At 43.8% G+C, this 26,417-nt stretch overlaps 1 protein-coding gene across 1 annotated transcript; it reads right to left on the bottom strand.

Moving 5' to 3' along the window:
* Nucleotides 1-170: 170 nt before the first annotated feature.
* On the bottom strand, nt 171-20,503 carry KDELR2 (KDEL endoplasmic reticulum protein retention receptor 2). The gene is made up of 5 exons (XM_081889395.1): nt 20,238-20,503; nt 13,925-14,025; nt 5,645-5,803; nt 3,086-3,338; nt 171-1,314 (listed from the first exon to the last, which is right to left on the bottom strand). The coding sequence occupies exons 1-5, from the start codon at nt 20,326-20,328 to the stop codon at nt 1,280-1,282; spliced, it is 639 nt and encodes a 212-aa protein (XP_081745521.1). The 5' UTR covers nt 20,329-20,503; the 3' UTR covers nt 171-1,279.
* Nucleotides 20,504-26,417: the final 5,914 nt, after the last annotated feature.

Here is a 26,417-nt window from a genome sequence, read left to right as displayed (position 1 = left end):
GTCAATATTTGAGGGAATTTGTGTATTTAGAAGCCATGCCTAATCTGCAGATAAAGCTCTTTTGTTTTTATAAGTCAGCACAATCAAATTATTTTTAAAGAATTACATTGCTACAACCAATCTTAAAGAAAAGTTGTAGAGACTTAGTTCCAGAACACCACCACAATGTATACCACTTCATAAAATGTTTATTTAGGATGGTAACACAGGATAAGTCATGCAACAGCTCAGTAAAAAAGGGAATCATGTAAAGTTGATGAAGTATAGTACTTGGTGCTGCTGATTCAGGAATAAGTTTATAAAAAATCACACTCATTGTCCAAAACTGGTACATCTAGAACTGCCTGAAAGCTGAACATGGACATTACTTGTAAAAGTATTTGTATTAAAAAAAGTTGTAGACAGTTAAAAATTGCCACCTAAAGATTACTTCAATTGGACAACTATCACAGGTTCATCCTTACAGCTGCAACACTAAGGCTGCTGTGAATGAAAAGTAGAACTTTATGCACTCAAAAAATGAGGAACCGTTTTATCCTGAATGAAAAAATGAAATAAAAATTGTCTGCTGCTAAACCACAAAAGCAAAGAAATCTATATTAAAAAACCTGCGTTGGCACCAAATACTCTCAAGCTGATGTATTCAGAAGGTTAAGAGAGGTATCAGACAATATGCACTGGCAGACACTATAGGAGAATGATTCTTATTTTAAAATGGAGTCATTATAACTAAGGACATTCATGAAATGGTGACATCCTACCGTGAGAATTTTGTCATTTGTAGTTTGATTTCAGTTGACACACTTTGTCCAACTTTTTAGGGGGTAAATAAATACAGTGGGATGAAATTTGAAATCAAGAGAGAAGAACGGTTACCATCCATCAATCAGCACACACCTGTGCGCACCGAAACAAGTCAGTAATTCAAAAAGAATCATTTGAAAATAAGAAGTGTTTGCACTTATTCCTGGTCATAAACAACCCCACAAAAATCTCACTTTTGGAACTATTCCAATTGAAACTACACACTGAATTAAATTCACACAGTATTAAGTTTCTTTATGTAAAAAATCTTTATACATAGTAATAAAAAAAGATAAAGGCAAGATGCATCAAACAGAAGTCAGCTGGTTGTTCTCTGGTCCTATACAGCCCACCAATGATTCTTGCAAGAGACGTGGGAGACTGTCTGTTTCAAGCATCTTCACCTTTCGCTTGTGGTAAGGATTGTTCTGTCTAAGCATCCAGGATGGCAGATGCTGGCGATTAGTTTTGGCACTTACGCTGGCAAACTGAGCTTCTTTCCCTTGAGTACTAAAAAAAAGACAAAACAAGGCATTGTTAAATGTATGCATGCATCCAATTATCAACCACCAAAAAACTAATGTTATTCTGTCATGCATCACCAAGATACACTGGGTTGCACCCAAGTAAGTCATATTCAGAGAAGCCCCACTGAAGTAAAGAGGTCTATTCAAAGTATGATGCACTTGGATACAAACTCAGAGGGTTTTATGGAATAATATGAACAAAGCATATACAGTGGTACCTTGGTTTACGAACTTAATCCATTCTGAAAGCCCGTTCTTAAACCAAAACCATTCTTAAACCGAGAAGCGCTTTCCCTAATGAGGCCTCCCGCCACCGGTGCCCTTCCACCGTTCGGATTCCATTCTTAGACCGAGGTAAAGTTCTCAAACCAAGACACTTTCTAGTTTTGCGGAGTTTGTAAACCAAATTGTTCTTAAACTGGACTGTTCTTAAACTGAGGTACCACTGTACCGTCTTGTTTGACGTATTCCACCTTGCCTTTTTTTGAAAGTGCAATTTGTAAATATTTAACGAAATAAACAAAAAAGGAAGCTTGCTACCCCGAGGAGACAAAAAGGTAAAGGGGGAGATATGGTGAGAAACAGTGACATTTAATATTAGTAGAATTTGTGAAAATTAATCTCTAGCCTTTTATTATTTTATAGGCATTTGTAGCCTGCATTTCACCATGCAATCCCAAAGCTGGTTATATACAGCTCAATACAATTAAACCATGCCACATTTTGCAACCCAAAGACTATGCAAAAAGGTGACAAGGCGAAACAGACCTCGGAGGGCATGTCTGGGGCCACCACTGAAAAGGCTTTCTCATGCACTGCTGCCCAACAAACTACATATGGCAGCAGATCCACAAAGAGGACCTTCCCTGCAAATCTCAACACTGCGGCAGGCCTATATGGGAAGAGGTGCTACCTCTGATATTTTATAATGTTTAAACTCTGATATTCAATACAGTACAGTAGAACCCCGTGTTATGTACTGTCCTCCTTGTGAATGCTTTGGGTTACGAGCTCCGCTAACCCGGAAGTAGATGCTCCCAGTTGCGAACTTTGCCCTGGAATGCAAGCGAAAATCGCGCAGCAGTGGGAGGCGCAATTAGTGAAAGCACGCCTCATACTATAAGCGGTTTCGGCTTAAGAATGGACCTCTGGATTGAATTAAGTTCATAATCGGAGGTACCACTGTAGAAGAATTCCAAAGCAAACTTAAAATACATTTGCTTTGCTTATATTGGACTGGTAATGCAGACTGCTGAGCCAGGGGCAAGATAAGGAAGAGGTGACAATACTGGATGAACTGCACCACATTCATACAGGACTGAGCTTTGAAGGACCACTGGGTTCTCCCCTTGTGTGTAACAATTCCACCCTTTTCTGGTTTGCTGCAAAGCTCAGCTTGCCACTCAGCCACTGTTTTTGCACATCACTTGTGCCTAACTATGGCTTTTGCTTGCCCTGCAAACCAGGACCAAAAACCACATTTCAATCCATTCTCATGTTGTTTTGCAGATAATGCTTTGTTATAAATATACTCAGATCTTGGCTGCATTTGACTCTAGCGTTACACAACAGTGGAAAACCCCAGAGCACACCCACAACCTCCAAAGTACTGAACAGCTGTGCTTATTTGGAAGAGTGACAGAGCTACAATATTATACACAGCACTAATATACTGCAGAAAGCATGTACAAGGGATCTAGAATACATAAAATCTTTAGGCCTACAGAACAGGAAGGCCGTGGTCCACTCCTTACCTTTTGTAACATACAAATAGAAGAAGTCACAGTACAGAATAGTCTGGACCACACCAGCAACAACAGCTATAAGGTCAAAGAATCCCTCAAAGTAGTAGCGCCAAATCCAGTTGATAAGGTACAAGGCACGGTACAAGCCCAAGAAGAAAAGATAGTGAGTAGTGATGGTTTCTGCCTCCCCAGTTTTACTGATCATAAAAAGTTGGGGGAGAATAGCAACGGACTCCAAGTAGATGGAGAAGGTCCACAAGATCTGAAAGAGCAAGACAAAAATGTAAAAGTGATACCATCACTTGGCAGCTTCGACGTCTAGTATGGGTCAATCCATATCAAGTGATCCAACTCTTTTACCTCATGCCATCCAATTATCTTAATATTCTGTACACTTGTTGAATTATCAAAACTAAGTTTAAATCTAAAATTTTAATTTTTTTATCTCACCCCACTTGTGAGTTATGAGGGGTTGAAATTTCAATAAATTGACAATTTTGCCCTTGCTGGACTACACAAAAACCTTAAAAGCTCAACCCAGAATTGATACACCTCAAAACCAAAAACAAAAATCTCTTCAGAACTTCATGGGCTTTAATATGATATGTCACATGATGGACTTACCTTAAATTTTAAATTTAAGAATTTTGAGAGAGATGATGGGAATAACTTTGGTAATAACAAGGAGTTCTCGCCTGCAAACCCCACACATGTAATTTTTAAACATCTTTGGGAAAAGACTGAATCATATTGTCCTGGAGAGTAGCTTCTTAGCAAAATAATGGATATTCATAGGTAAAGAAGAAGAATCTAAAACCTCTATAAACTGATGGCAGGTGCAGGAAAGTGTGGTATGTAATAATGTCAAAGCTATCTGCAAATTTCAAATTGCGATAGTGCAATGACTTACGTACAGGGCGGAAATTAGTAGTGGCTTGAAATAGTAAAAACCAAAGCAATACCTCTATGGAATTTTGTCCATGTTTTAAGTGTACTATCCTGAAATAGTATGTAGGGATACTTTTACTAGAAGTATATTATTTCACCTTGCTGTTAAAATAAATTCTCAAAACATCCTACAATTTGATGGACATATTTAAAAGCAATCAACTACGAAATAATGCTTTGTAATTATCTTTATACTGTGCTTTTTTGTTTAGCAACAGTATGCCCATTTTGTGTGTTTGTTTTCTTCTTTTGAAAACAAATAAATAAAAGAATATGGGGCTAGGGCTCTCTGAACTCTAAAGGAAAGCAGAATAAAAATGTAGTAGGAAATAAGGTGGGCAGTACTGATATATGAAAGTTTTCCTGTGCATTTCATGGATCAGCTAAAATATAAGATGTATACATGTTGCCTATATTTTCCATTTCCCCTACTTTTAGACACACCCTTTAAAATAATTGTAGTTCTCCTTAAATTATCCAGATGGCACCAAAGACCTCTCAACTTCTATTTGAGGAACTTAAATTACATGAAGTGAAGGTCATAAGAGCCAGACCAATTTTTGTATCTGAAGAAGTGTGCATGCACACGAAAGCTCATACCAAGAACTAACTTAGTTGGTCTTTAAGGTGCTACTGGAAGGATTTTTTTCAATTTTTCAATGTTTTTGTTTAGTGCACTGAACACACCACAAATATCTGAGTAACTAATTACGTTTAAATAGTTATGATTATGGTCACTGCGTTGTTCCTCAGATATAAAGAAAGTCCATCAACACACAATGGTATGAACTGGGATCATTGGATGTACTTCTAACTCCAATCCCTGTATTGCTTCGGTTTAAGATTGCATGAAGCAATGTTGGAGCCACCTTCTCCTGGATTAACTCAGGATTAACACCCATTTGTGCCTGAAGATCAAACTGGGCTTGAATTTTAGCATGTACCTATACATCCTCTCTCCACTACGGTTGGCTGAAATCAATCAGGCTCTCCTGAGCTGGAAGGAACCATGACGGTCATTCTAGTCTACCCCCTGCAATGAAATAATCTTTTTGCGCAACATGGGACTCGAACCTTCAATTCTGAAATTAAGAGTTTTGTGCTCCACCGACTGAATTATCCCAGATTCTTCGTGTACCTGCCCACTGAGCTCTCTGTGGCGTACTAAACCTAATTCTACCAGCACAGAGGTGCCAATGAGCTTTCACGTGAATAATTTTGGAGCCCACAGACTCATTAAACAAAAATCCTTGCCTAAATACAGATAAGCAATTTGCACCGAATCACACACAGATTTTGATAATGACATTTTACAAGCAAGGTTATAGGAGAAGTTGATTTCAAAATTCCTAAAGAATTTTGTTTTTAACCCTGGTTGGGATTTTTCAGCACTGTATGGGAGCAGCCCACCAAAGCAAAATCTAAGACAGCCAAACAACTAGCGCCAGCTCTTTTAAAGCCACTGGACCACGCACAAATACTATATAAAACAAACTGTGCAGCTTTGAGTGAAACATCAAGCTTACGATGCAGCATAAAGAACAAAGTGTTCTGTTTTATTTCATAGTTACCCAAGTCCTCTTTACATTGTTTCAGAAGCCAACGCTTTAATAAACTAACCTCCAGGGGAGAGAAGTCATGATTGACAAGAAAAGACAGCCCACCAACTGGAACCACAAGGAACTCCACTCTGAATGTATCATGGTTTCCATCGTAGGTAGCCTTAAATTTCATGTAGATCAGGTAGACTGTGGCATATGAGCAGGCAACGTAGATAAGCTGAAAGGAAAAGACCCAGATGAGTTATCAGGCTTTTAGTCTGTTTCCTCCATAAAAAGCATTTTATACATACAACAAGGAACAATGTTGACCATTGAAGCATGTTCCCCCTTCCTGCTCCCATTTGCTCAGTTACATTCATCAACATATTGCACTGTCTACAACAGGAAAGCTATTATTCATTTTCTGGGGACTGGCTCTTTTTTAACATAGAAAACGGTTACCCGGAACATAAGGAAGTACAATTCCCACCCCCTCCCATACCTACCAACTGATTGATTTGGGTTCCTTCAGAAGTTTAAGGAAAGTGGGATCTTTGCCTCAAGTTTTAATGGCTTGAAAGCAACACACCGGTAAATCTTGTCAATTCTAATGCTGCAGCTTCAACTATAGATGCTTAGTTGTAAAATCTCATTGATTCTGTACCCCTACTTACTGCAGCTGGAGCATTTGTGTGAGAAAAGGTGCAACTACAGTAAACCTGCAACATGTGCTTGCTTTTCTCATGGGATCACAACTTTAAATAGTCATTAAAACAATCAATCAATGGAGATCTTACTGAGCTTTGGGAAGGCAGCATAAGGGCTCTGGCAGTGTCCCAAAAGCAGCGCTCTGCCTCACTGGGGGTAGGGGCAATTTCAGGGGTTCCTGACTGTGCGCATGGACCCCTGGAACCAAACCCTTTTGTAAGGGGGTGGGGCCACTGCACTCATATGAACAGTTCTGCACTTTGCAATAGTTTTTCCCATACAACCTTTCTGCAATTTTCTATGGGTTCCAAAATCAGTCATTGATAAAGAAACAATAATATTTAATACAGGGCATTCCAAACTCAGCGTTGTGATATGTTGGTGAGTCGGCTGCAGTATGTAGGTGTGTTGTGCAAACGATCCCCGCGTTCCTCCCGGCGCGGGAAAGGGGTTAGTTTACTAACTAAAACTGAATTACTATGTCATGAAATGATGCACGTCTAAAAAGTGTGTCATCAAGATGAAAAGTCTGGAAAGTCTGGAAAGTTAATACGTTATGGCCATCGCCTGAGGAAATCAATAATTTATTAAATCTGCATATGAGTAAAAGTGAGTTGTCACGTGGAGTTTATAAGTGCCTGTTTAAAATTTAAAGCTGTGGTCTGTGGGCCACCAGTGATTCATTCAGATTGATCTGTGATATATCTGTGGAGTTGTTGTGGATGTACGGTGGCACATCTATTGTATTAAATAGTCATAATGATTTTTATTGCAACTTTTATTTCCTATATCACATTTTATTGTATTGCAGTTTGTAACCTTTCTACTTACTGGGAGCAATAGGAAGCAGTGCTTATTCCAGGCATAGGCAAACTCAGCCCTCCAGATGTTTTGGGACTACAACTCCCATAATCCCTGACCACTGGTCCTGTTAGCTAAGGATCATGGGAGTTGCAGTCCCAAAACAAATGGAGGGCCGAGTTTGCCTATGCCTGGATTCCATCCCCTGCTTCCTGCTCCTGAGCTGTTTTTGTGCTAGCTGATCATTAGAAGAACTACCATTTGAGAATTGATATTTGAGTTTGCCCTTTTCCTCTTTACTCCCTGTCCCTTTCCCCTTGTTCTTTAGATTGTAAGCTGACAGGGCAGGAAATGCCTTGTTTTAATTGATTGTATGTCGAGCACTCCGAGAGTCTTTTCGGCTAAAGCCTGGGGTACAAATACTCTAAATAAATGGATTAAAAATAAATTTAAAACCATACAACATCTGCACAGCACATTACAATAGCTACAGCAGCCCCACCCCAAAAAAGCATTGTGGTCTGCCAACTCAGACCCTTGGGATTTTCAAGTGGTCCATGGGAGGGGAAATTTAAGGAACTGTTGGTAATAAGCATGGGTAGGCAAACTAAGGCCCGGGGGCCAGATCCGGCCTAATCGCCTTCTAAATCTGGCCTGCGGACGGTCTGGGAATCGGCGTGTTTTTATATGAGTAGAATGTGTGCTTTTATTTAAAATGTATCTCTGAGTTATTTGTGGGGCATAGGAATTCGTTCATTCCTCCCCCCCCCCCAAATAAATATAGTCCGGCCCCCCACAAGATCTGAGGAACAGTGGATTGGCCCCCTGCTGAAAAAGTTTGCTGACCCCTGGTATAAAGTGTCCACTCAGGAGTTTCATTACACCACTGTAGTGAATATTTTAACTGATGCTGCTCTCTTTATGACTACCAAGGAGAATAGCAACCAACTTGAAATAATGGCCTGGCAACCAGGGCCAGGTAGCAGCAGATGTCATGGTCTCTCAGGGACAGGCACCACTCCAGCTAGGCAGCCTGCAGCTCCTGGTTCTTCCAGGTGACATGCATAGATTAGATTGGAAGTAGACTCAAATCAAATTATACACATATTCTGCTTTAGAGTGCTTCATTGGTAGTGGGCTTGTTAACACAAGAGGCACCCAACATAGTTAATGAGCCTACAGTTAAAGAGGCAGCTTCTGTTTTCAGCGCTTCATCCAGAAAAGGTTACCTTGAGGAAACTGGGCTTCATTACGTTCATGATAAAAATACTGTACACAGACTTAATTATCAAGTGGAGAAGGCCGAGGCTAAGAAAAATTAAATGACCTGCTGAAGGTCACACAAATTGTGTCAGATGTGGAATCCAGGTCACTGCCTAACTAACTAGGCCACAGCAACCCCAGGCGAAATGTTCAAGGTTCTCCGCTCACCATCTGTAAGCATATTCTCAGGGAACTAATACTTAGAACACTTTAACTAGCGGAACCTAGTTTCCATGCACTGTAGCACACAGAAAGGACAGTATGAGTCACCATCCCAGAGGTGGTATTCAAGTAGCCAATGAGTCACAGAAAAATCCCTAGAAAGCAGTGGCCAAGATGCCAACAACAATAACATCTGGAAAGTGCAAAAGCCAGGGCTCGCCTGGAGAAAACTCACCAATAATAACTGGTTATGATTATTAAGATAAAAAAGAAACACGGTTTGGATAAAGTTACCCTTGGGGGGAAAGACATAAATTCAAAGCAGTCCTACTAGCAGAGAAAATTAAGAGATGCTGGTTAATTTTACAGGTGAGGGGCCTGATCGGGCAATGGGGTTCTGTAGTCAATTTGACGTTTAGTGGGCCTGATGGGAGTGGGAGTCCACAACATTTACAGGGCCACAAGATCCCACCCTTAGGCTAAACCAATTTCTTCATTGGATTTGCTAGCTGCCTTTCACTGAAATGATTGTAGGGAGGCACACAATAGCTTCATACAAAAATACAATGAATTATAGTAATGAAGGTAAGCAATATTAAAATTGCTACAGAACATATAGCAGAATTTCAAGCAACAGTGCATAAGGGCCTGATCAATTCGGTTACTTGCAAACACTTGCACAAAAGAGGCTTCAGACTACAGCAAAAGCTACAAACAAGGAAGCAACCTGAACCTCCTGGGGTTGCCAAGGTTGTTCCTTGCCAATTCTCTTGTGCCTCCTCCTTTTGGCATTTGCACATACACTTGCATAAGCAAGCAAAGCACACACAGATATCTGGGTGTCACTCCCCCTGTCCCTGGGTCCACACAGAGGAGAAAAGGGCAGGCTATATAAAAGATGGCACTGCCAATTCCATAGCCTCCCAGGATTTCAAGCTGAATCCCCATCATAAGTAGGGTAGACATTGGATCTTCTTTACCTTCTCCTGTCATTATGGTGGTTCTACTCCGCCAAAGAATGACAAGAGGAAAATTATATGGGGTTGGATCCAGACTTAGTCATGCTTGAAGTAGACACACTGGAATCAATGGAGCTTATGTTAGTCATGACAAGCTTGTCCCATTGATGGGTCTACTCTAACAATTCTAAGTTTGAAGCCAACCTTTCATCAGTAAAATGGCAGGTTCATATTTTTGTCTTTACAGACTACACAACTGGCTAATAGCAAGAGATTTGAACGAACATTTGAAAATAGTCTGGTTATGACTAAGCACGGCTCCATAAACATTTCAGTATCATTTACTTCAAAGTAATTAAAGTTGAAGAATTTGTGGATTCTTTGCACATCATGAATAGAAAAAAAGCTGGGCAAACAGTTTTCTGGTAGACCAAATTAAAACTAGAATCAGATAGAGGATCAGCCCTTATTCTAGGGCTCACAGACATGAAGAAAGCTGTGTGAACAAGATGCAATTATGACCATTGTGTTTCCCTGACTAGACAGGGAATTTTTGACAGTTCTGAGGAAAACGAATTACCGTATTTTTCGCTCTATAGGACGCACTTTTTTCCCTCCAAAAATGAAGGGGAAATGTGTGTGCGTCCTATGGAGCGAATGCAGGCTCCCTGGCTTCAGCGATAGCAAGGCAAAGCCTCCGAAGCCTGCGCTACAGAGGCTTCGCGTTGCTTCCGCTGAAGCCAGGAGAGTCTGCTCTTTGAGGCTGGCGGTGGGGAAAGCAGCGCTTCCCCCATCGCCAGCCCCAGAGGATGGGGGGCAGCAGGAAGGCGCGCGACGCCTTCCCGCTACTCTCCAACCCGGCTTTGAGGCTGGCGGGGGGGAAAGCAGCGCTTCCCCCATCGCCAGCCCCAGAGGATGGGGGGCAGCAGGAAGGCGCGCGACGCCTTCCCGCTACTCTCGAACCCGGCTTTGAGGCTGGCGGGGGGAAAGCAGCGCTTCCCCCATCGCCAGCCCCAGAGGATGGGGGGCAGCAGGAAGGCGCGCGACGCCTTCCCGCTACTCTCCAACCCGGCTTTGAGGCTGGCGGGGGGGAAAGCAGCGCTTCCCCCATCGCCAGCCCCAGAGGATGGGGGGCAGCAGGAAGGCGCGCGACGCCTTCCCGCTACTCTCCAACCCTCCTGTGGGCTTTTGCGGGAGATGGGGGAATTCCCCCACCTCCCGCAAAAGCAGGCAAAAGCCGTGTGCTCTTTAAAGAGGTTCCGTGGCTTCTGCAGGCTTTTCTAGGAGGTGGGGGAATTCCCCCACCTCCTAGAAAAGCCCGCAGGAGCCGCGCACCCTTTAAAGAGCGCACGGCTCTTGGGGGCTTTTCCCCAAGGACGGAGAAGGGACTGACTGGCCGAGTCAGTCCCTTCTCCCTCCTGCGGGCTTTTGCGGGAGATGGGGGAATTCCCCCACCTCCCGCAAAAGCAGGCAAAAGCCGTGTGCTCTTTAAAGAGGCTCCGTGGCTTCTGCAGGCTTTTCTAGGAGGTGGGGGAATTCCCCCACCTCCTAGAAAAGCCCGCAGGAGCCGCGCACCCTTTAAAGAGCGCGCAGCTCTTGGGGGCTTTTCCCCAAGGAGGGAGAAGGGACTGACTGGCCGAGTCAGTCCCTTCTCCCTCCTTCGGGCTTTTGCAGGAGATGGGGGAATTCCCCCACCTCCCGCAAAAGCAGGCAAAAGCCGTGCGCTCTTTAAAGGGTGCGCGGCTCCTGCGGGCTTTTCTAGGAGGTGGGGGAATTCCCCCACCTCCTAGAAAAGCCCGCAGGAGCCGCGCACCCTTTAAAGAGCGCACGGCTCTTGGGGGCTTTTCCCCAAGGACGGAGAAGGGACTGACTGGCCGAGTCAGTCCCTTCTCCCTCCTGCGGGCTTTTGCGGGAGATGGGGGAATTCCCCCACCTCCCGCAAAAGCAGGCAAAAGCCGTGTGCTCTTTAAAGAGGCTCCGTGGCTTCTGCAGGCTTTTCTAGGAGGTGGGGGAATTCCCCCACCTCCTAGAAAAGCCCGCAGGAGCCGCGCACCCTTTAAAGAGTGCACGGCTCTTGGGGGCTTTTCCCCAAGGACGGAGAAGGGACTGACTGGCCGAGACAGTCCCTTCTCCCTCCTGCGGGCTTTTGCGGGAGATGGGGGAATTCCCCCACCTCCCGCAAAAGCAGGCAAAAGCCGTGTGCTCTTTAAAGGGGCTCCGTGGCTTCTGCAGGCTTTTCTAGGAGGTGGGGGAATTCCCCCACCTCGCAGAAAAGCCTGCAAGAGCCGCGCAGCCTTTAAAGAGCGTGCAGCTCTTTGCGGCTTTTGCCCAAGGAGGGAGAAGGGACTGACTGGCCGTTTCAGTCCCTTCTCCCTCCTGGTCGAAAAGCCCGCGGGAGTCAAGCGGGGCTCCTGTGGGCTTTTGCGGGAGGTGGGGGAATTCCGCCACCTCCCGCAAAAGCAGGGAGAAGGTCTTGGAGTAGCGCACAGGCTGCGTGCAACCTGTCCACTGCTCCCAGAGCTGCGGGGGGGGGGAAATCATATTTTTTCCTTGATTTCCCCCCCCTGAAAACTAGGTGCGTCCTATGGTCCGGTGCGTCCAATCGTGCGAAAAATACGGTAAGTACAGATAAGCACTCCTCATTAGTAGCAACAAGCATTCAATGACAGTTTGAGACAAGCTTCTAATCATTTTTTTATTCTATCATCCTTTCATATGGGGTGATCCCCAAACCAGGGGACAAATCAGATCTACACATCTGTTTAGCACCAGTGGTTCTGCAGCACCAAGTGCTTCCATACCCCTCATTGGACCTGCTTTTTTATCTTTTTGTATTACAGGTGTAACTCTTTACACCAAGTCATTTTACTCAGCTCACAATTCATATAAATATTTCATAACACAACCAGCATAAATTGGAATCCAATAGAAATTCAGCTGCTTGAGAGAGCATATATATCAGCACAAGTACGCCAGACTCATCCTCGAGCCCAACCAATACTCATCCCCTTCATGTATTTGTAGTCAGAATTGCATAAGCAAACATTCACATTAATATCAAAATGGAAGTCCACCAGAAACCCAGCCTTGAAAGTGGGTTTGGCTCAAGGTTGGCTTTCTCCACCACGCTCTCCCAGCAAAGCTTCCAAGTCAGGATTGCTGAATGCCTGCTTGTGGAGCAGCTGGTGTATTGAACTTATGGAAGTTGACTAAGAGAGCTGTAACAAGGTCATGTGCATCCAATTAAGGCAGGTCCGTTTGAGCATGTTGCCATACATTCAAGACATCCCTGCTACAACACAGATTTTACCATCTTAAGAATTTCAGTTTCCATTTTAAAAGTATAACGGGGGGGGGGGGGATAAGGAGTGCTTCCAGGAGACACAAGGCAGAGTTCTCTTGCTGTTCCGAACATCGTTCCCACTCCCCTCTAACTTGACTGTCATCCCCATCACCTTTAGTCTTATTTCATTTCTTGAAAAGAAACCTAAAGCCAGTTTTGCAAAGCAAATAGATACTAATTAGCAAGGCACTCTGTCTGAGGACCATATACATTTCATGAACCTTTTCTTTTTCCAAAGGCCAAAGGCACTGGGATGATCACATATATACACACCTGGTTCTTCTGCTCCAAAACTAAGAAACCCCTCAAGTAAGGCACAGAGTCCTCAGAAGGTGAAGAGTCAGACAGGGGTGGCACATCCCATTTCAACACTTAAGGCAAAATGTGAAGTGCCACTCTGCCCTGTCGCTGCCACCTTGCACTGCCTGCCTCACCACCTCCACGCCAATATTGGGTGAGATCTTGCATGCTCTGCAAGATCTCACACCATTCTAATCTTGCCCAAAACCAGCACCAGTGCTGGTTGTGATGGGGCAGGTGAGGCACCCGTAGGGGCACCGCCTTGGGGGCTCCCACTGCCTGAGGCAGTAGCCTCACCCCACCTAAGGACTGCATCAGCCCTAGAATCAGGCATATTCCAGGGACACAAAATAGTCCCCAGCTTTGTTGCTGGTCAGATACTTTGTAGGAATTTTAAAGAACATAGTCATAGTGATAATAAAACTGGAGGAACCTGATCAAGCTATCGGAGGACAAACTAAGTTGAGACCATCAGGCAATGCGGCAAACTGCCTCAAGAGCTGACTTCAACCCTTTCAGGCAAAACAGTTTATCCATGTGTAAAACAGAGAAAGCTGTCATCTAGGAGTGAAACTCGTATGACTCAAGACACTGCAGATGACTGGCAATACAAAGGTAATTTATTGTGGCATTTGCAAACCTGCTTCTTCCCTACGGCTGCAACACAGTGCTTGTTGTTTTTTTAATCAGCAACTTTAACATGAAGGGAGAAGCACATTTGAATTTCTTTCAGCCTTTACTCGAAATTACCATGGAGGTGAATTCATTAAGAGGTATGTGGAAAAAATTCGGTAGCCCCTCTTGCATATTGAATGTAGCATACCTTCATAGAAGTGTTATAAAAAGAAATGAATGAAGTGAAGAGATCCAGGTAACGAGTGGTGAACACCAGTGCAAAGAGAAGCTGGCTTTTCCCAGATATACCTAAAGGAATAAAAAGAAGTCGTGTGAGAAAGGGTATTTAAAAACCCAAGCCATGCGAATTATCTTAGTTCAAACACCAAGATTCACTGCACACCCACCGCTGCATTGCAAGAGAACCTTATGGGAATCTGAGCTCCAGATTCAAAACCCAGAAGTTTCATATATTGCCATCTATTGCTAGCAATTTTCTGCTACTTACCTCTTTTGCTACTATTCAGCTTTTTATTCATAACCAACAATGTACCAGGCACCATACTGAACAGGTCAAATCATAAACCCTCTGCATAAGAGCAAAAGGAAGATTTATCAGAAAAGAAGCTAGGTTCACTGAATACTAGTCACTGGAGAGCAACAACAACAAAATGCAACAATGAAGAGAACTAGGGATAGTCCAATGGACCACTGTCACTCACAGAATGTCTTTCTATGCTCTGCCCCAAAAATGGTTCAGTAGCATTGATCAGGAATCACTGTGTATCAAAGCTGACCATCAGCTGGTTGTGGGCATTTTGCCTACTCCGAAAGTTGTTGAGCTTTTTTTTTTTTGCACAAACCACAATATTATTGGACTTTTCAATGTCAATTCCGCATTTGAAATCCAGATGTATGGCACATGTATGCCATTTCAGTTTATTATTTTTATGTCAGCCAGAGAGAGGGTATCCCAGTGCTGTGTCCTTAGCAGCCTTGGAAACCTAAACAATGGCTAGAAAGATGTGAGATCCTCTCTTCCAGCTGAGTGACTAAAGAAAGCAGTTGGGTCTGTATCAGCCTCTATGTTCCAAAGACTCAATTCCACTCCCAAACTAATGGAAGATGCCATATCATCACTTGGACCCCCACCTTTCATTCAAACCCTTCTGATATTAAATAAGTATACAGTCAATTACCATCCCAGCCCAGTTCCTAGGGTCTTCCTTCCTTCTACCAATGGTCTTCTACCTCCTTCTATCATGGTCACAATGAGGCTATCTAACCTTGGCAGGGCCCACTATCAGATCTGATCCCAAACTGTGAGAAATTCCCACTGAAACATCCTCCATGCCCTATACCTGAAGAACCACCTGCATTGAGAGTCCCTCAGGCAGGACACAGTGGGTGATAACACAACACTAGACATCAATCTAGAGCACATTTACATGCTTCCTATCTCCCACTGAAGTGTGTTTACAACTGAAACTCTGATGGGCAAGTCATTTAAAAAAACTCACTACAGTAAGTTCAGAGACCACATTTTTGTAAAGATTGTCTCACTTCATGTAAAATAGGTGTTGATTACAATACATGCCTCATTACGTTGTCATAATGTGGCAGCACATGCCTATTTATTAGCTCTACTCCATTCAGCTCAATGTGAACAAAGCAGGCAACAGAGGTTGCATTTTTCAGCAACATAAAACAAAAGCATGGATGCACTCTATGACTCAGCCTGTTTTGTCATGCTATTTTGTCAAGACAACTGCTTAGATACCACCTTTCTGCCAATGCATTCATAAAATGGTATACAATCCAATATACTTGTTACAAATGGAAAAGGGAATGAAAACCAGGCACAGAGTGTCATGTAAATGTTGTAATGACCAGACTCAATGGCCACCAAGGGAGAAAGTTCTGAGGTGGAAGGAGTCAAACAGCAATAGATGCTGGCCTCAGCTAACTGACCTTGCAGGCTCTCATTTTTCCCTCTGATGAGAAAGGGTCTGATGGAAGCATGAGAATTAGATGTCCAATACTAAGGAAGAAGTGTTCAACAACCAAAAACTTACCACAGGTCCCAATTTTTAAGTTACAGTGGTACCTCTGGTTGCAAATGGTATCCGTTCCGGAGGTCCGGCCGCATCCTGAGGAATTTGCAACCAGAGAACCACTTCTGTGTATGCGGCAAAACCCAGAAAAATACTTCTGGGTTTGCCGCGTTCACATCCCGAAGATTACATATCCACAGGGATACGTAAGCAGAGGTACAACTGTACTCTTACAGCCCTCTTGTTGCTTATAAGTACTCTTAGTGCCAGGTACATTACCTTTTATTTCAGTAGCTCCATGACAGTTCATATTTGTATCATTTTATTTCATTACAATATCTGATGTCTTTTATTCAAAAGGGAAGTAGATGGTAATAACATTCCCTGTTATAATTGTTTTTCTTAACCACTTTCCTGTGAAATGTCAGAATGTCATCTACTCTCTCTCTCTCATCTTGATGCAATTGTTTTCTGTCAATCAACATTGTTTATTCAAAAAGAAATTGTGTTAAAGAATAAGCAAATATCTTTGTTTTGAACATTAGCGTTTAAAGGCTTAAAATTGGGAGGCTGCGTATCTCTGCTGGTTGCCAGCATTCTCTAGAAGTAACACACTTAGACTCAATGTAACTATTTCACATTACACTAACAATGCCGGTGTTAAACAATTTTTTCTTGTCAATCTTAGGAAGTGATAGCACTAACTATTCTGGTTATGAAAGTTTTTGCATTAATTGATTTGCAAAGGATCCCTACGCAAACATGATCTCACTACATATACTCTGCTAGCTTCCACCAACCTTCCCCCTTTGCAAGGATAGTCAACATGGTGCCCTTCAGATGTTGCTGGATTTCCAACTCCCATCAGTTCTGACCATTGCCCATGCTGCCTGAGGCTGATGGGAGCTGTGGTCCAAACAACTTCTGGATGACACCACACTGGTTATCCCTGCTCTGGGGCAAAATAGTAGTCAGAAAGGGTACATCCATTTGTCCCAATGATGCTTTGCTCAAAGGCACAAGAAGCTGTCTCCCAACTACCCAGATCTCACTTGCTCCTTATGGGCTTGCTAGTGTTGAATACACTGTGAATACGTAGTGTTATAGGCATTCAAAATAAATATAAAATAAGCTGTATGCAGGCTAGGATAGTATATGGAACAAGGTTTAACAATGAATGGGTCATACTCTAATAGCTATTTAATTTAATAGCTATTAACATACTATTAAAACAGGTGCCTTTGTTCAATCCTATGCTCAATCCTTATCAAAAAGTGAAGTTTCAGTTCATTGAGGTTTACTCCCAAGCACACATGTATACATGATTGCAGCCAGTTTACAATATTTATTTAAGTTTATATAAGCTTACTAAGGACTAAGCCGCCCTGTAGTCAACTAGCCTTACTTTTACATAAGCATACCATAGCACCACGCTGTAGGGATAATAAGACTGCTTGGTTACAAAACAGAAATATATATAAAGTTAATGAATTCTAACTCTAAACAGTTCTGCATATGAGGGGACTCATGGTATATTCAAACTCTGGCTACTTTTCTACAATAACTCCAGTCTGCAGCTTTAAAAAAAGCTCTATTAAATTCCCAGGAATTAGTCAACTGTGAATGATGCATTTTGCCACCAGATAGCATTTCTTCTGCCTTACAAAGTTCACAGTTCAAAATCTACTTGGCTTGATCATAAAGACTACAAACAAAATTACCAACACAGAATCAGTCTAGAATAGTATTTAGACATAAGAACACAGTTCAAAGTCAAACCATCAATGCAGGATAAACAAGGACTGTGTGTCTAAGTGAAATGTACTGAATACCTTCAGCAGTTTAAAAAACTTGTGACTGAGCTTGCTTTCCTTTCCTCCCTTCCTTTTCCCTCACCTGTCATGTCTTGTCTTTTTAGACTGTGAGCCTAAGGGGGTGCCATCTTAAAGCAACTTACAAAAACCTATTCCGAGACTAAAATCAGGGTGTAAATGCTGTAAACAAACAGGCACACAGAAGCATCAGAGTGAGTAAATTCTCATTTCTATGTTAAAATAACAAAAATGTATCTTCAAAATAAGAGATTAAAGCAGCCCTTTTACAAACAAGTTTTGTTTTGCAACATAACCAGGTATTTCTTCAGCTGAATAAATTTCTATTGAGGAAATGACATGGGGTGCAGCAAGAATACAACTGATCTCTCTCTTCCAGGCAGCTCTGTTCACCACACCTTCTGTTAGCTGCCACGTCAGACTAGGCCAGGAATCCCAATTGAGAGCCTATTCTCCCAAGCCTTGATTCAGTCATTTGCTTCCAATTTTCAAATGCAGCTGGCAATGCAAGTAAAAGAGCTTGCCAAGCTCTCAGATCAAGTCGGATCACAGGTTAACCCCTTCAGTTACAAATAAATAAAGGGTCTAGCATGAAAGTGTATAAACAGAGGTTCCAAGATTCAGAAGAACAACCTTGGAACTTGCAAATTATGCATAAAAACTTGCAGTTTCTGCAAAGCACTCAGAAAAAGCCCAATTTAGGCTATGTCATATGTCTTTGATTTCAGAACTACTGCAAAAAGACAATGCATCTTGATTAGGATGGTAAAACTCATTTTTTCCTGCAAGTCCAGAATCTGAAAGGAAAGTTCTAGCCTCAGAAAAGCGAACTACCATCCCCTTTGCTTTAAGTCCATTCATTCTATTTGTGCACAACTGCCTCAAAATGAATACAATGTCTGAATGGGAGGACAGGGAGAGAGAGAGAGAGAGAGAGAGAGAGAGAGAGAAAGTCATATTTCCTGCAGCTTCCTTCACACTGTACCATGATTTTGCTTGGGCTTGAATGCTGCACCAGGAATTTTCTTTCACCTACTACATCATTGTGTGCTAAGAAGGCACTTAATCTGTTCATTCATCTCATTTATATTACTGTGCTCTTCTTGAAGCAAGAAAGAGATGACAAAGTTATTTGCCCTGAATATTCATCATTATGGAGGAGTTAGCAAAAAAGGTTGCCTAGATTTTGACTCATTGCAAGTCTCTACTGACTTACCGTAGCTTCAATTTCACTAGCACTATGAAATCTCTCTACCTACAACACTATTAAAAGAAAAAGAAAACCCCAAACAATTTCTGCACTTAGTTCACTCCGATGGGATCTTCATCAACAAATATATCCCATGCAGAATACATATAATGAACATAAAGCCCTGTTTTCAGGATACCCTTTCAAAGATATTCATAGAGTTGTCCTACCCTACCCTTTTTGAAAGACAGTGACTGTAACCTCTACTCTCCAGAATTCACATCTTCCAGTGCAGTATAGGCTTGCCAACTCTTTATTTGATGCAACTGCAGAAGTGGCCCCCCAATCAATATATTTTATCACATATTACATTCTTCCTCCGAGGAACTCAGGAGCAAAACACATGATCTCCCACATCCTTACCCTAGCAACAATCCTGTGAAGGCAGTTACAGTTCAGAGAGGTCTAAGGTCACCTGACAAGCTCCACCAGGAATTTGAACCTGGGTGTACCTGGCCCTAGTTCAACACTCTAGCACTGAACTACACTGGCCCCACTCTGCAGTACCCCACAAGTTTTCTCTAGCAGACAATTCCACTTACTGCAACATCCCATAAGCTTTAAAAGAAGTCACTTCTCAGATCTCCCCCTTTAGAAGTTGGAGGCTTGGCAGGAATACCGTCCCCAAATCAGCATCACAACACCCCACCAAGCATTCCATGAGCTTCCACAATTACGCCGAACACAAGAGTAAGTGGGGGAACCCACCACTCCCCCAAATGAGTACCCCCAAATCCCTAACCTGATCCAGCCTCCCATAAGCTCCTCACTTACAAGAAATCTCCACCCACCCAACTCCACACCCCCAAAACTGCCCCTCATCTGACGTTCTTGCCCAACTCGACACACAGGAGACAGCATTTTTTTGTGGCGGGGGGGGGGGAGGGTTGGAAATCGCTCCACCTCAACATCCCATAATCAACCAAGCTTGCTCCGCCAACACACACAGAGGAGAATATGGGGGCACCCCACCCCCCAAAGTAGGCACTCCCTCCTCAGTCAGGCTCCACCACAACTGAAGGAGGCGAACTACCCCCATAAAACAGGAGGGCATGGGGTCACCCCATCCAAATCCCCCCTCTACTGAAGACAAGCATAAAAAGGGGGGTGGCAAGAGGGACGCACCCTCCCCACTCCCCACACCAAAGTCTCTGACAGGAAACCCCATAGGGAGGAGAGATTCACACCCCCCAAAAATCTGCACCCCAAATTTCCCCGCTCGTTTCGCAGTGTGACGAGGGGGCAGGACCACCAGTTTTCCCCCACTCCACCCACCCCCCCCGAGGCGAGGGGCCGAGGCGGGTCCTCCCTCCCCCCTCCATGGCCGGGGGTCGAAGTCCCTCGCGCCGCCTCAGCCTCGCCAACGGCCCGCCGAGCCCGACGCACCGGCGCACGAGCGGGTCTTCCAGATCTTGAGGAGGAGGATGATGATGGCCGCCAGGTGGGAAAGGTCCCCGGTGAGGCGGAAGACGTTCATGGCGCCGGCGGCCGCGCTGGAGGAAGAGGAGGAGGTGGAGGAGGAGGAGGAGAAGCGGGGAGAGGAGCCGGCGACCGGACCGAAGATGGCGAGAGCGCAGCGGACACCGAGCGACGTGGCCCGGGGACGTGGCCAGAGACAGCCAGCGCGGGCGCGGTGCACGCCGGGAGAAGTGGGGGGGGTGAGGGAAGGAAAGCGGAGAAGGCGGGGGAAAAGAGAGGAAGAGCCACGCCCCCTTCTTTCCCTCACAGCCGATGGGCGGGGCTGGTGAGGGATCCTTTCCTACGCACGCGCACATTCTCCCTCCCCCATCCAAGGAAAGGGCGCACGACGGGTTTTTTCTTCTTCTTCTGCGCACGCGCGCACATCTCCCACGCCCCAACACAAGACTCGCCCTCTGCTGTTCCGTCCTTAGAAGGTGGAGCTGCGCTTGCGCCGTATGGAGGAGCAAGAATTCTGGAAGGCTTGTAGCCGGGGCGCGAGTGCGCCTGCGCCGTTTCGCCCGTTGTCCACAATAGCGGGTTTTAAAAAGTCGGTTCCAGACGTGCTGCCGCATTTGATATCGGTTGCTACACTCACAAATGTTTTTGATCGACTGGCATTGCTCGTTGGGTGTGCTTTTTATATAAAAAAAATGTGCTTTTCTGGGCAACAGCATCCGAAGTGGCTCAGGCCTGCTGTTATTTTTACTATAATTATTCAGTTACATTGTAACTGTTAACAATGTGAATGCATAACAAAATCGACTTTAGAGTACCAAAGTTTTTCTGCAGTTTGAAAAACAAAACAAAAAAGAATTGCCCAGGGTCAAGTTATTATGGTGCACATATTAGCTCAACTATAAAGTACTCATTCAATGATGAATATATATTTGTCACTTTCTACACAAAGCACGGTATAAATTATGTAAGTAGATCATTCGTGAAATTTATTATTAGACCATAGACAACTTATCACAAGGTGGTGGTTGTTTAGTCGTGTCCGACTCTTCGTGACCCCATGGACCAGAGCACGCCAGGCACTTCTGTCTTCCACTGCCTCCCGCAGTTTGGTCAGACAAGGTGGTACACAAGGTGGTAACTTATATTAACTAGAATCATAGAACTGTAGAGTTGGAAGGAACCCCAAGGGTCATCTAGTGCAAACCCTTGAAATGCAGGAATCTCAACTAAAGCATCCATGGCTGATGGCCATCCAACCTCTGCTTAAAAACCTCCAAGGAAGGAGAGGACACCACCTTCTGAGGAAGTCCAATCCCTTGTCAAACAGTTCTTACCATCAGAAAGTGTTTAGTTGGAATATCTTTTCTTGTAACTTGAATCCATTGGTTCAGGTCCCACCCTCCAGAGCAGGAGAAAACAAATCTTGCTCCATCTTCCATGTGACAGCCCTATAGATATTTGAAGATGGCTACCATATCTCCTCTCAGTCTCCTCTTTTCCAGGATAAACGTACCCAACTCCCTCAACTGTTCCTCATAAGGCTTTGTTTCCAGACCCTTGATTGCCATCCTTTCCACACTTCAAACTGATAATCTTCTACTGTTGCATTTGCCCCAAAGTTCTGCCTTGACATCATTAGATGTTTAGAAAGCTGAGGTAATTTTGATCTGTTTTAGTATTAATAAGTTTTGTTTGTTTTAAAGTAGGGTTGTTAATTTTTATTTCTCTTATTGTGAGCAGGCAGCAACTGTTTTAGGAGTGTGTGAGCGCGTAATGCTGACCCCAGAAGTGGCTGGAACAGGGCTTTGGGACGGGGCAAGGAGAGAACAGAGTGGAGCAAACTTAACATGTGCTCCACTGATGTGCACAGTGGTCAGGAATGCACCCCCCCGTGCTAAACTGTTGTTGCCTGTTATATGAATTTAAATAAATTGGGCATGTCTGGCCCAATCTCTTCATACTTCCAGGTAACTGATTAAGACACAGGTTTTTCAGTGTTTGGAGGGGAGGCCTGATTAGACAATAAAATTTACTTTGTCTGCTGCTATTAGTAATTGCTATGTAGCATGGGAGTAGCCAGGCTTTATTGGGGGGGGGGCAAAACCAAGGTATCTGTGATGCAGATGGACAGTTAGTTAAGTATTGTTATTTATTTACTTGATTTTGGGAGGGCAGCTGTTCCCCCTGCACCTCCTAGGGTATGCCCATGCGATGTAGTGCTTTTGTTATGAGTTGCTGTGTTTTTATTTAAGGCTCCATCTGCACAGTGCAGTTAAAACGGTATTATACTACATTAAACAGTCATGGCTTTCCCCAAGGAATCCTGAGAATGTAGTTTGTAACAGGTGTTGCATGTGGTTAGGAGCACCTATCCCTGTTCATAGAGCTACGCTCTCCAGAATTTCCTGGGAAGAGGAATTTACTTTGCAGTCTATCAGTAGTAATGGGACAAACTCATTTGTTAAGTGTCCATGCTCCAGGGAGGGCTTTCAGCAGCTGGAGTCTCAGTGCAAGGAGGGAAAAGCCTTTTACCAAAACACCCAAGAGAGCAGGGTTCAAGGTGCAATGAAGTCTCAACAGGGGAAGGCAGGGTTCCCATGTGTCCTCTTTTTCCAGGACGCATCCTCTTTTTCAGGTGTAAAATTTCTTTCCAGGTGGATTTTTTAAAAATTTGCCAAAATGTCACTGGCTATACTTTGTGGATGAGACATAGACGTAACTGGTGGTTAAAGACTTGCTTTCCTCTTCTCTTCTCCTGCCCCACCCTGCCAGCAATATATCACAACTTCTATTGCCTTCATATAGTAGGGGTATTTAAAATGAGAGTCGTCATAGCGTCCTCTTCTTTGCTCTTCAAAATATGGCAACCCAAATTGGTTATCACGTGGGGGGGCGGTTTATATTCTCATGTTCTTTTGGAAAAACCAGGACAAGAGAGCATTAGCCTTTTCCTCCGGATGTTCCCCAATGAATGATAATCACAGAGAGGTATACAGATAGATGGATGCCAACAACAACACAATCTCTGAACCTGGAGGAAGCATGTCACCATCCAGGATTATTAACCATTCTCCGCTCCCTCCTCATTCTGTCTCTCTGCAACATGCGCTGCATCTCCTAGCAACAAGCCTTGAGTGGTGGTGGATGGTAAATGACAGGAATGCAAGGAGATTAGCAACGGGCGAAAAAAAAGCAGCACCTGTCCAATTTTTATTTTCCGATTCCAACAGTGTCTCCACAACAGATGTGGAACATAAATCTATATAATGTTTTTTTTTTAAAAAAAACAAACAAACACCAAGCAATCCATAGTTCTAAACTAGGCATTCTAGTTTAGTGGAAGGAGCAAATACTGTACAAAGGGCATTAAGCAGGGATTGCCAACCAGGGCCGTCTTTACCCGGGGGTGTAAGAGATGCGGGGCACCCGGGTGCCGAATTCTGGAGGGCGCCAAACGTATACCTACTGTATACCGGTCCCTCTCGATCAGTGGCAGTGAAAAGCAATAGAGTGAAAGTCCCTGCCCCCCTCCTCTGTCGCTCTGTTACTCTGTAGCGTAACAATAAAAGTTAATTTGGGGGCTGCTAAACTAAATTTGGGGGTGCTGGGTGGTTCTTTGCACCCCGGCGGCACATTTGCTAAAGACAGCCCTGTTGCCAACCCAGTGCCCACAGGCACCATGGTGCATGCAGGGCTTTCACCGGAGGTGTCTTATCCCCTCTAGAAAGTAAATTATAAGGCAAAATGTGCAAGAACCTTCTAAGCAATTTCTGTGAAATGAGAGTGGGTATGATGTGGTCGCCTTGTGTATTCCCCCCCACCCCCGGGTTTGAGGATTGCGCCCTGCTACTATTAGACAGCAAGGCCGGCTCACCCATGAGGCAAGGTGAGACAACTGCCTCAGACAACAGGATCCACAGGTGCAGCAGATCCTGATGCAGATCTTTATTCCCCCTTTGCTCCTGGTGTCAATCTCCACTCCCCCACTCCTTCCCTGGCAGGGAGTGGGGTGTCATTTTGTAGTTCACCTCAGGTATCAAAATGTCTTGGGCCGGCCTATTCAACAGTAACGTACGTGTGTGTGTGATCAATATTGTGTGACTTCCACAATAAGGACCAGCAGGTCATAGCTGATTTCCCTTGGCAGGCATCAGGTTGTTCGGGATGGCTGTCTCTCTTGTGTTATGCCACACTCCCTATGACAGCCATTTTGTGTTATGCCCTTCTCCTATAGCAGCTATTCTGAGACTAGTGCCTGCCATAGCTGCCAACCTTCCTCTTTTTTGTGGGAAATTCCCTTATTCACAGTTTCCAGCTGCTTCCTGCTGCTATCGCAGATTGTTAGATATCCCGTAGACTGTCCCCGGGACAGGTGAGGCTGCTGATCCCTTATTTTCGAGGCTGCTGATCCCTTACTTTCAAATCTGAAAGTTGACAGCTATGGTGCCTGCAGTGCTCTCTCAAAATTTGAAATGAGCAAAGGCAGAATCATCCTCGGTTTAATCAACTCTTTATGAATCCTCAATCTTGAATTAAAAAGAACAGCATCCAGGATCAAAGGAAACATGTTCAGAAGTAAATAAAGGGGCTTGCATCAGCAAATGAATTAAAACAACAACAACATCCTGTACCATTTAATCTTCTGGAACAGAAACAACAAATGTATTATCTACCATACCAGAAAAGCTGGAAGGTTTTCCAGCAATTTTGATTCTTTTAATTCTTCTTTTCAGCATGAGACTCTTAATCTCAGGGTCATGGGTTTGAGCCCCAAATTGGGCAAAGAAATCCTGCACTGCAGGGGGTTAGACTAGATGACCCTCGGGGTCCCTTCCAACTCTACATTCTATGATAAACTAATCCAAATAAGCTTGTAAGGTTGTTATAAGTAAACACCCCTCACCAGCCTATATTTGCAGAATACAGTTCAATACAAAATTATGGGAAAAGGTAATTCTGGAGGATTTTTTAATTTTAGAATAGCACACAAATAATTTAAAACACTTTGTAGACCACACAAGGTTTCATCCCTGACAACCAAATTGCAGTTGAAACATTTACTTTGTAAAGCATGGTAATTCATTTTGGTTCCACAATAACTTTTGCCATAACAAATGGAATTTTCACAGCATTTCTAACATTAGGTTTCAACTGCTCATCCAAAAAAGAGAGGGTGAACAAAGCTTTTTTTAAAAAAAAACACCACAATCTTGCAACGTGTTAATTGATCACTTAGCATAATGAACATACTGTAATCCATATTTCAATGAGGCATTTTGGCTTCTTGGAGAAAGTATTGTGCCACCTGTTTGCTTCCTTTCGAAATATCATATAGATAGGATACATGTTATCAAATGCTGATCATATTTAAGCATAATCTCCATTTTTTGCAATTAAAGTAATTGACACAGAGATTAAACGATTATATCTAACCACAGGTCACCTTTAAAATAGTGTGCCCTGACTCTTAATAAAGAAGGGGGGGACAATTAAAACACAGAAAAACCACATGGTTGTCTTTTCTGGACTATGGTGCTAGACTATAGGCTGTTAAAGGTAAAGGTAAAGGACCCCTGGACAGTTAAGCCCAGTCAAAGGCAACTATGGGGTCATGTGGCCAGCTGACTAAACCACTTCTGGCACAACATGACACTGTGATGGAAACCAGAGTTCACGGAAACACTGTTTATCTTCCCGCCACAGCGGTGCCTATTTATCTACTTGCACCAGTGTGCTTTCAAACTGCTAGGTTGGCAGGAGCTGGGACAGAGCAACGGGAGCTCACCCCATTGCAGGGATTCAAACCGCTGACCTTCTGATCGGTTGGTGCTGTGGTCTAAACCACTGAGCCTCTTGGGCTTGCCAATCAGAAGGTCAGAACTTGGAGTCATCTAGTGAACCTGAATGGTGGGAGATGCAGAACCAACAAGAGGAAGCATTTCTTTACACTATGGAGTTCTCCACTACCCGCTGTAGCCATAACCACCAATTAGATTGGCTTTAAAAGAGGGTTGGCAAATTTGTGGAGGATAAGGCTACCCATGGCTACTAGTCACCATGATGGCCATGGGGTTCTAGGGTCAGAGGCATTATGTTTCTGAATGCCAGTCACTGGCCAACAGCAGCAAGATTGTCTGTTGTCCATAG

Source organism: Podarcis melisellensis, assembly GCF_964234715.1.
Source record: "Podarcis melisellensis genome assembly, chromosome: 14".
Lineage (NCBI taxonomy): Eukaryota > Metazoa > Chordata > Lepidosauria > Squamata > Lacertidae > Podarcis > Podarcis melisellensis.
The sequence above is the reverse complement of the archived record's forward strand: the minus strand, read 5'-3'. Positions and strand labels throughout refer to the sequence as shown.

What these genes read in the sequence shown, in the direction of transcription:
- KDELR2 (XM_081889395.1), bottom strand. Translation starts at nt 20,328, where the DNA reads ATGAACGTCTTCCGCCTCACCGGGGACCTTTCCCACCTGGCGGCCATC. An exon ending in GAAGACCCGCTCGTGCGCCG is followed by an intron (nt 14,026 to 20,237) that starts GTGCGTCGGGCT and finishes TTATTCCTTTAG; the next exon opens with GTATATCTGGGAAAAGCCAG. An exon ending in ATGACTTCTCTCCCCTGGAG is followed by an intron (nt 3,339 to 5,644) that starts GTTAGTTTATTA and finishes TTGCTCTTTCAG; the next exon opens with ATCTTGTGGACCTTCTCCAT.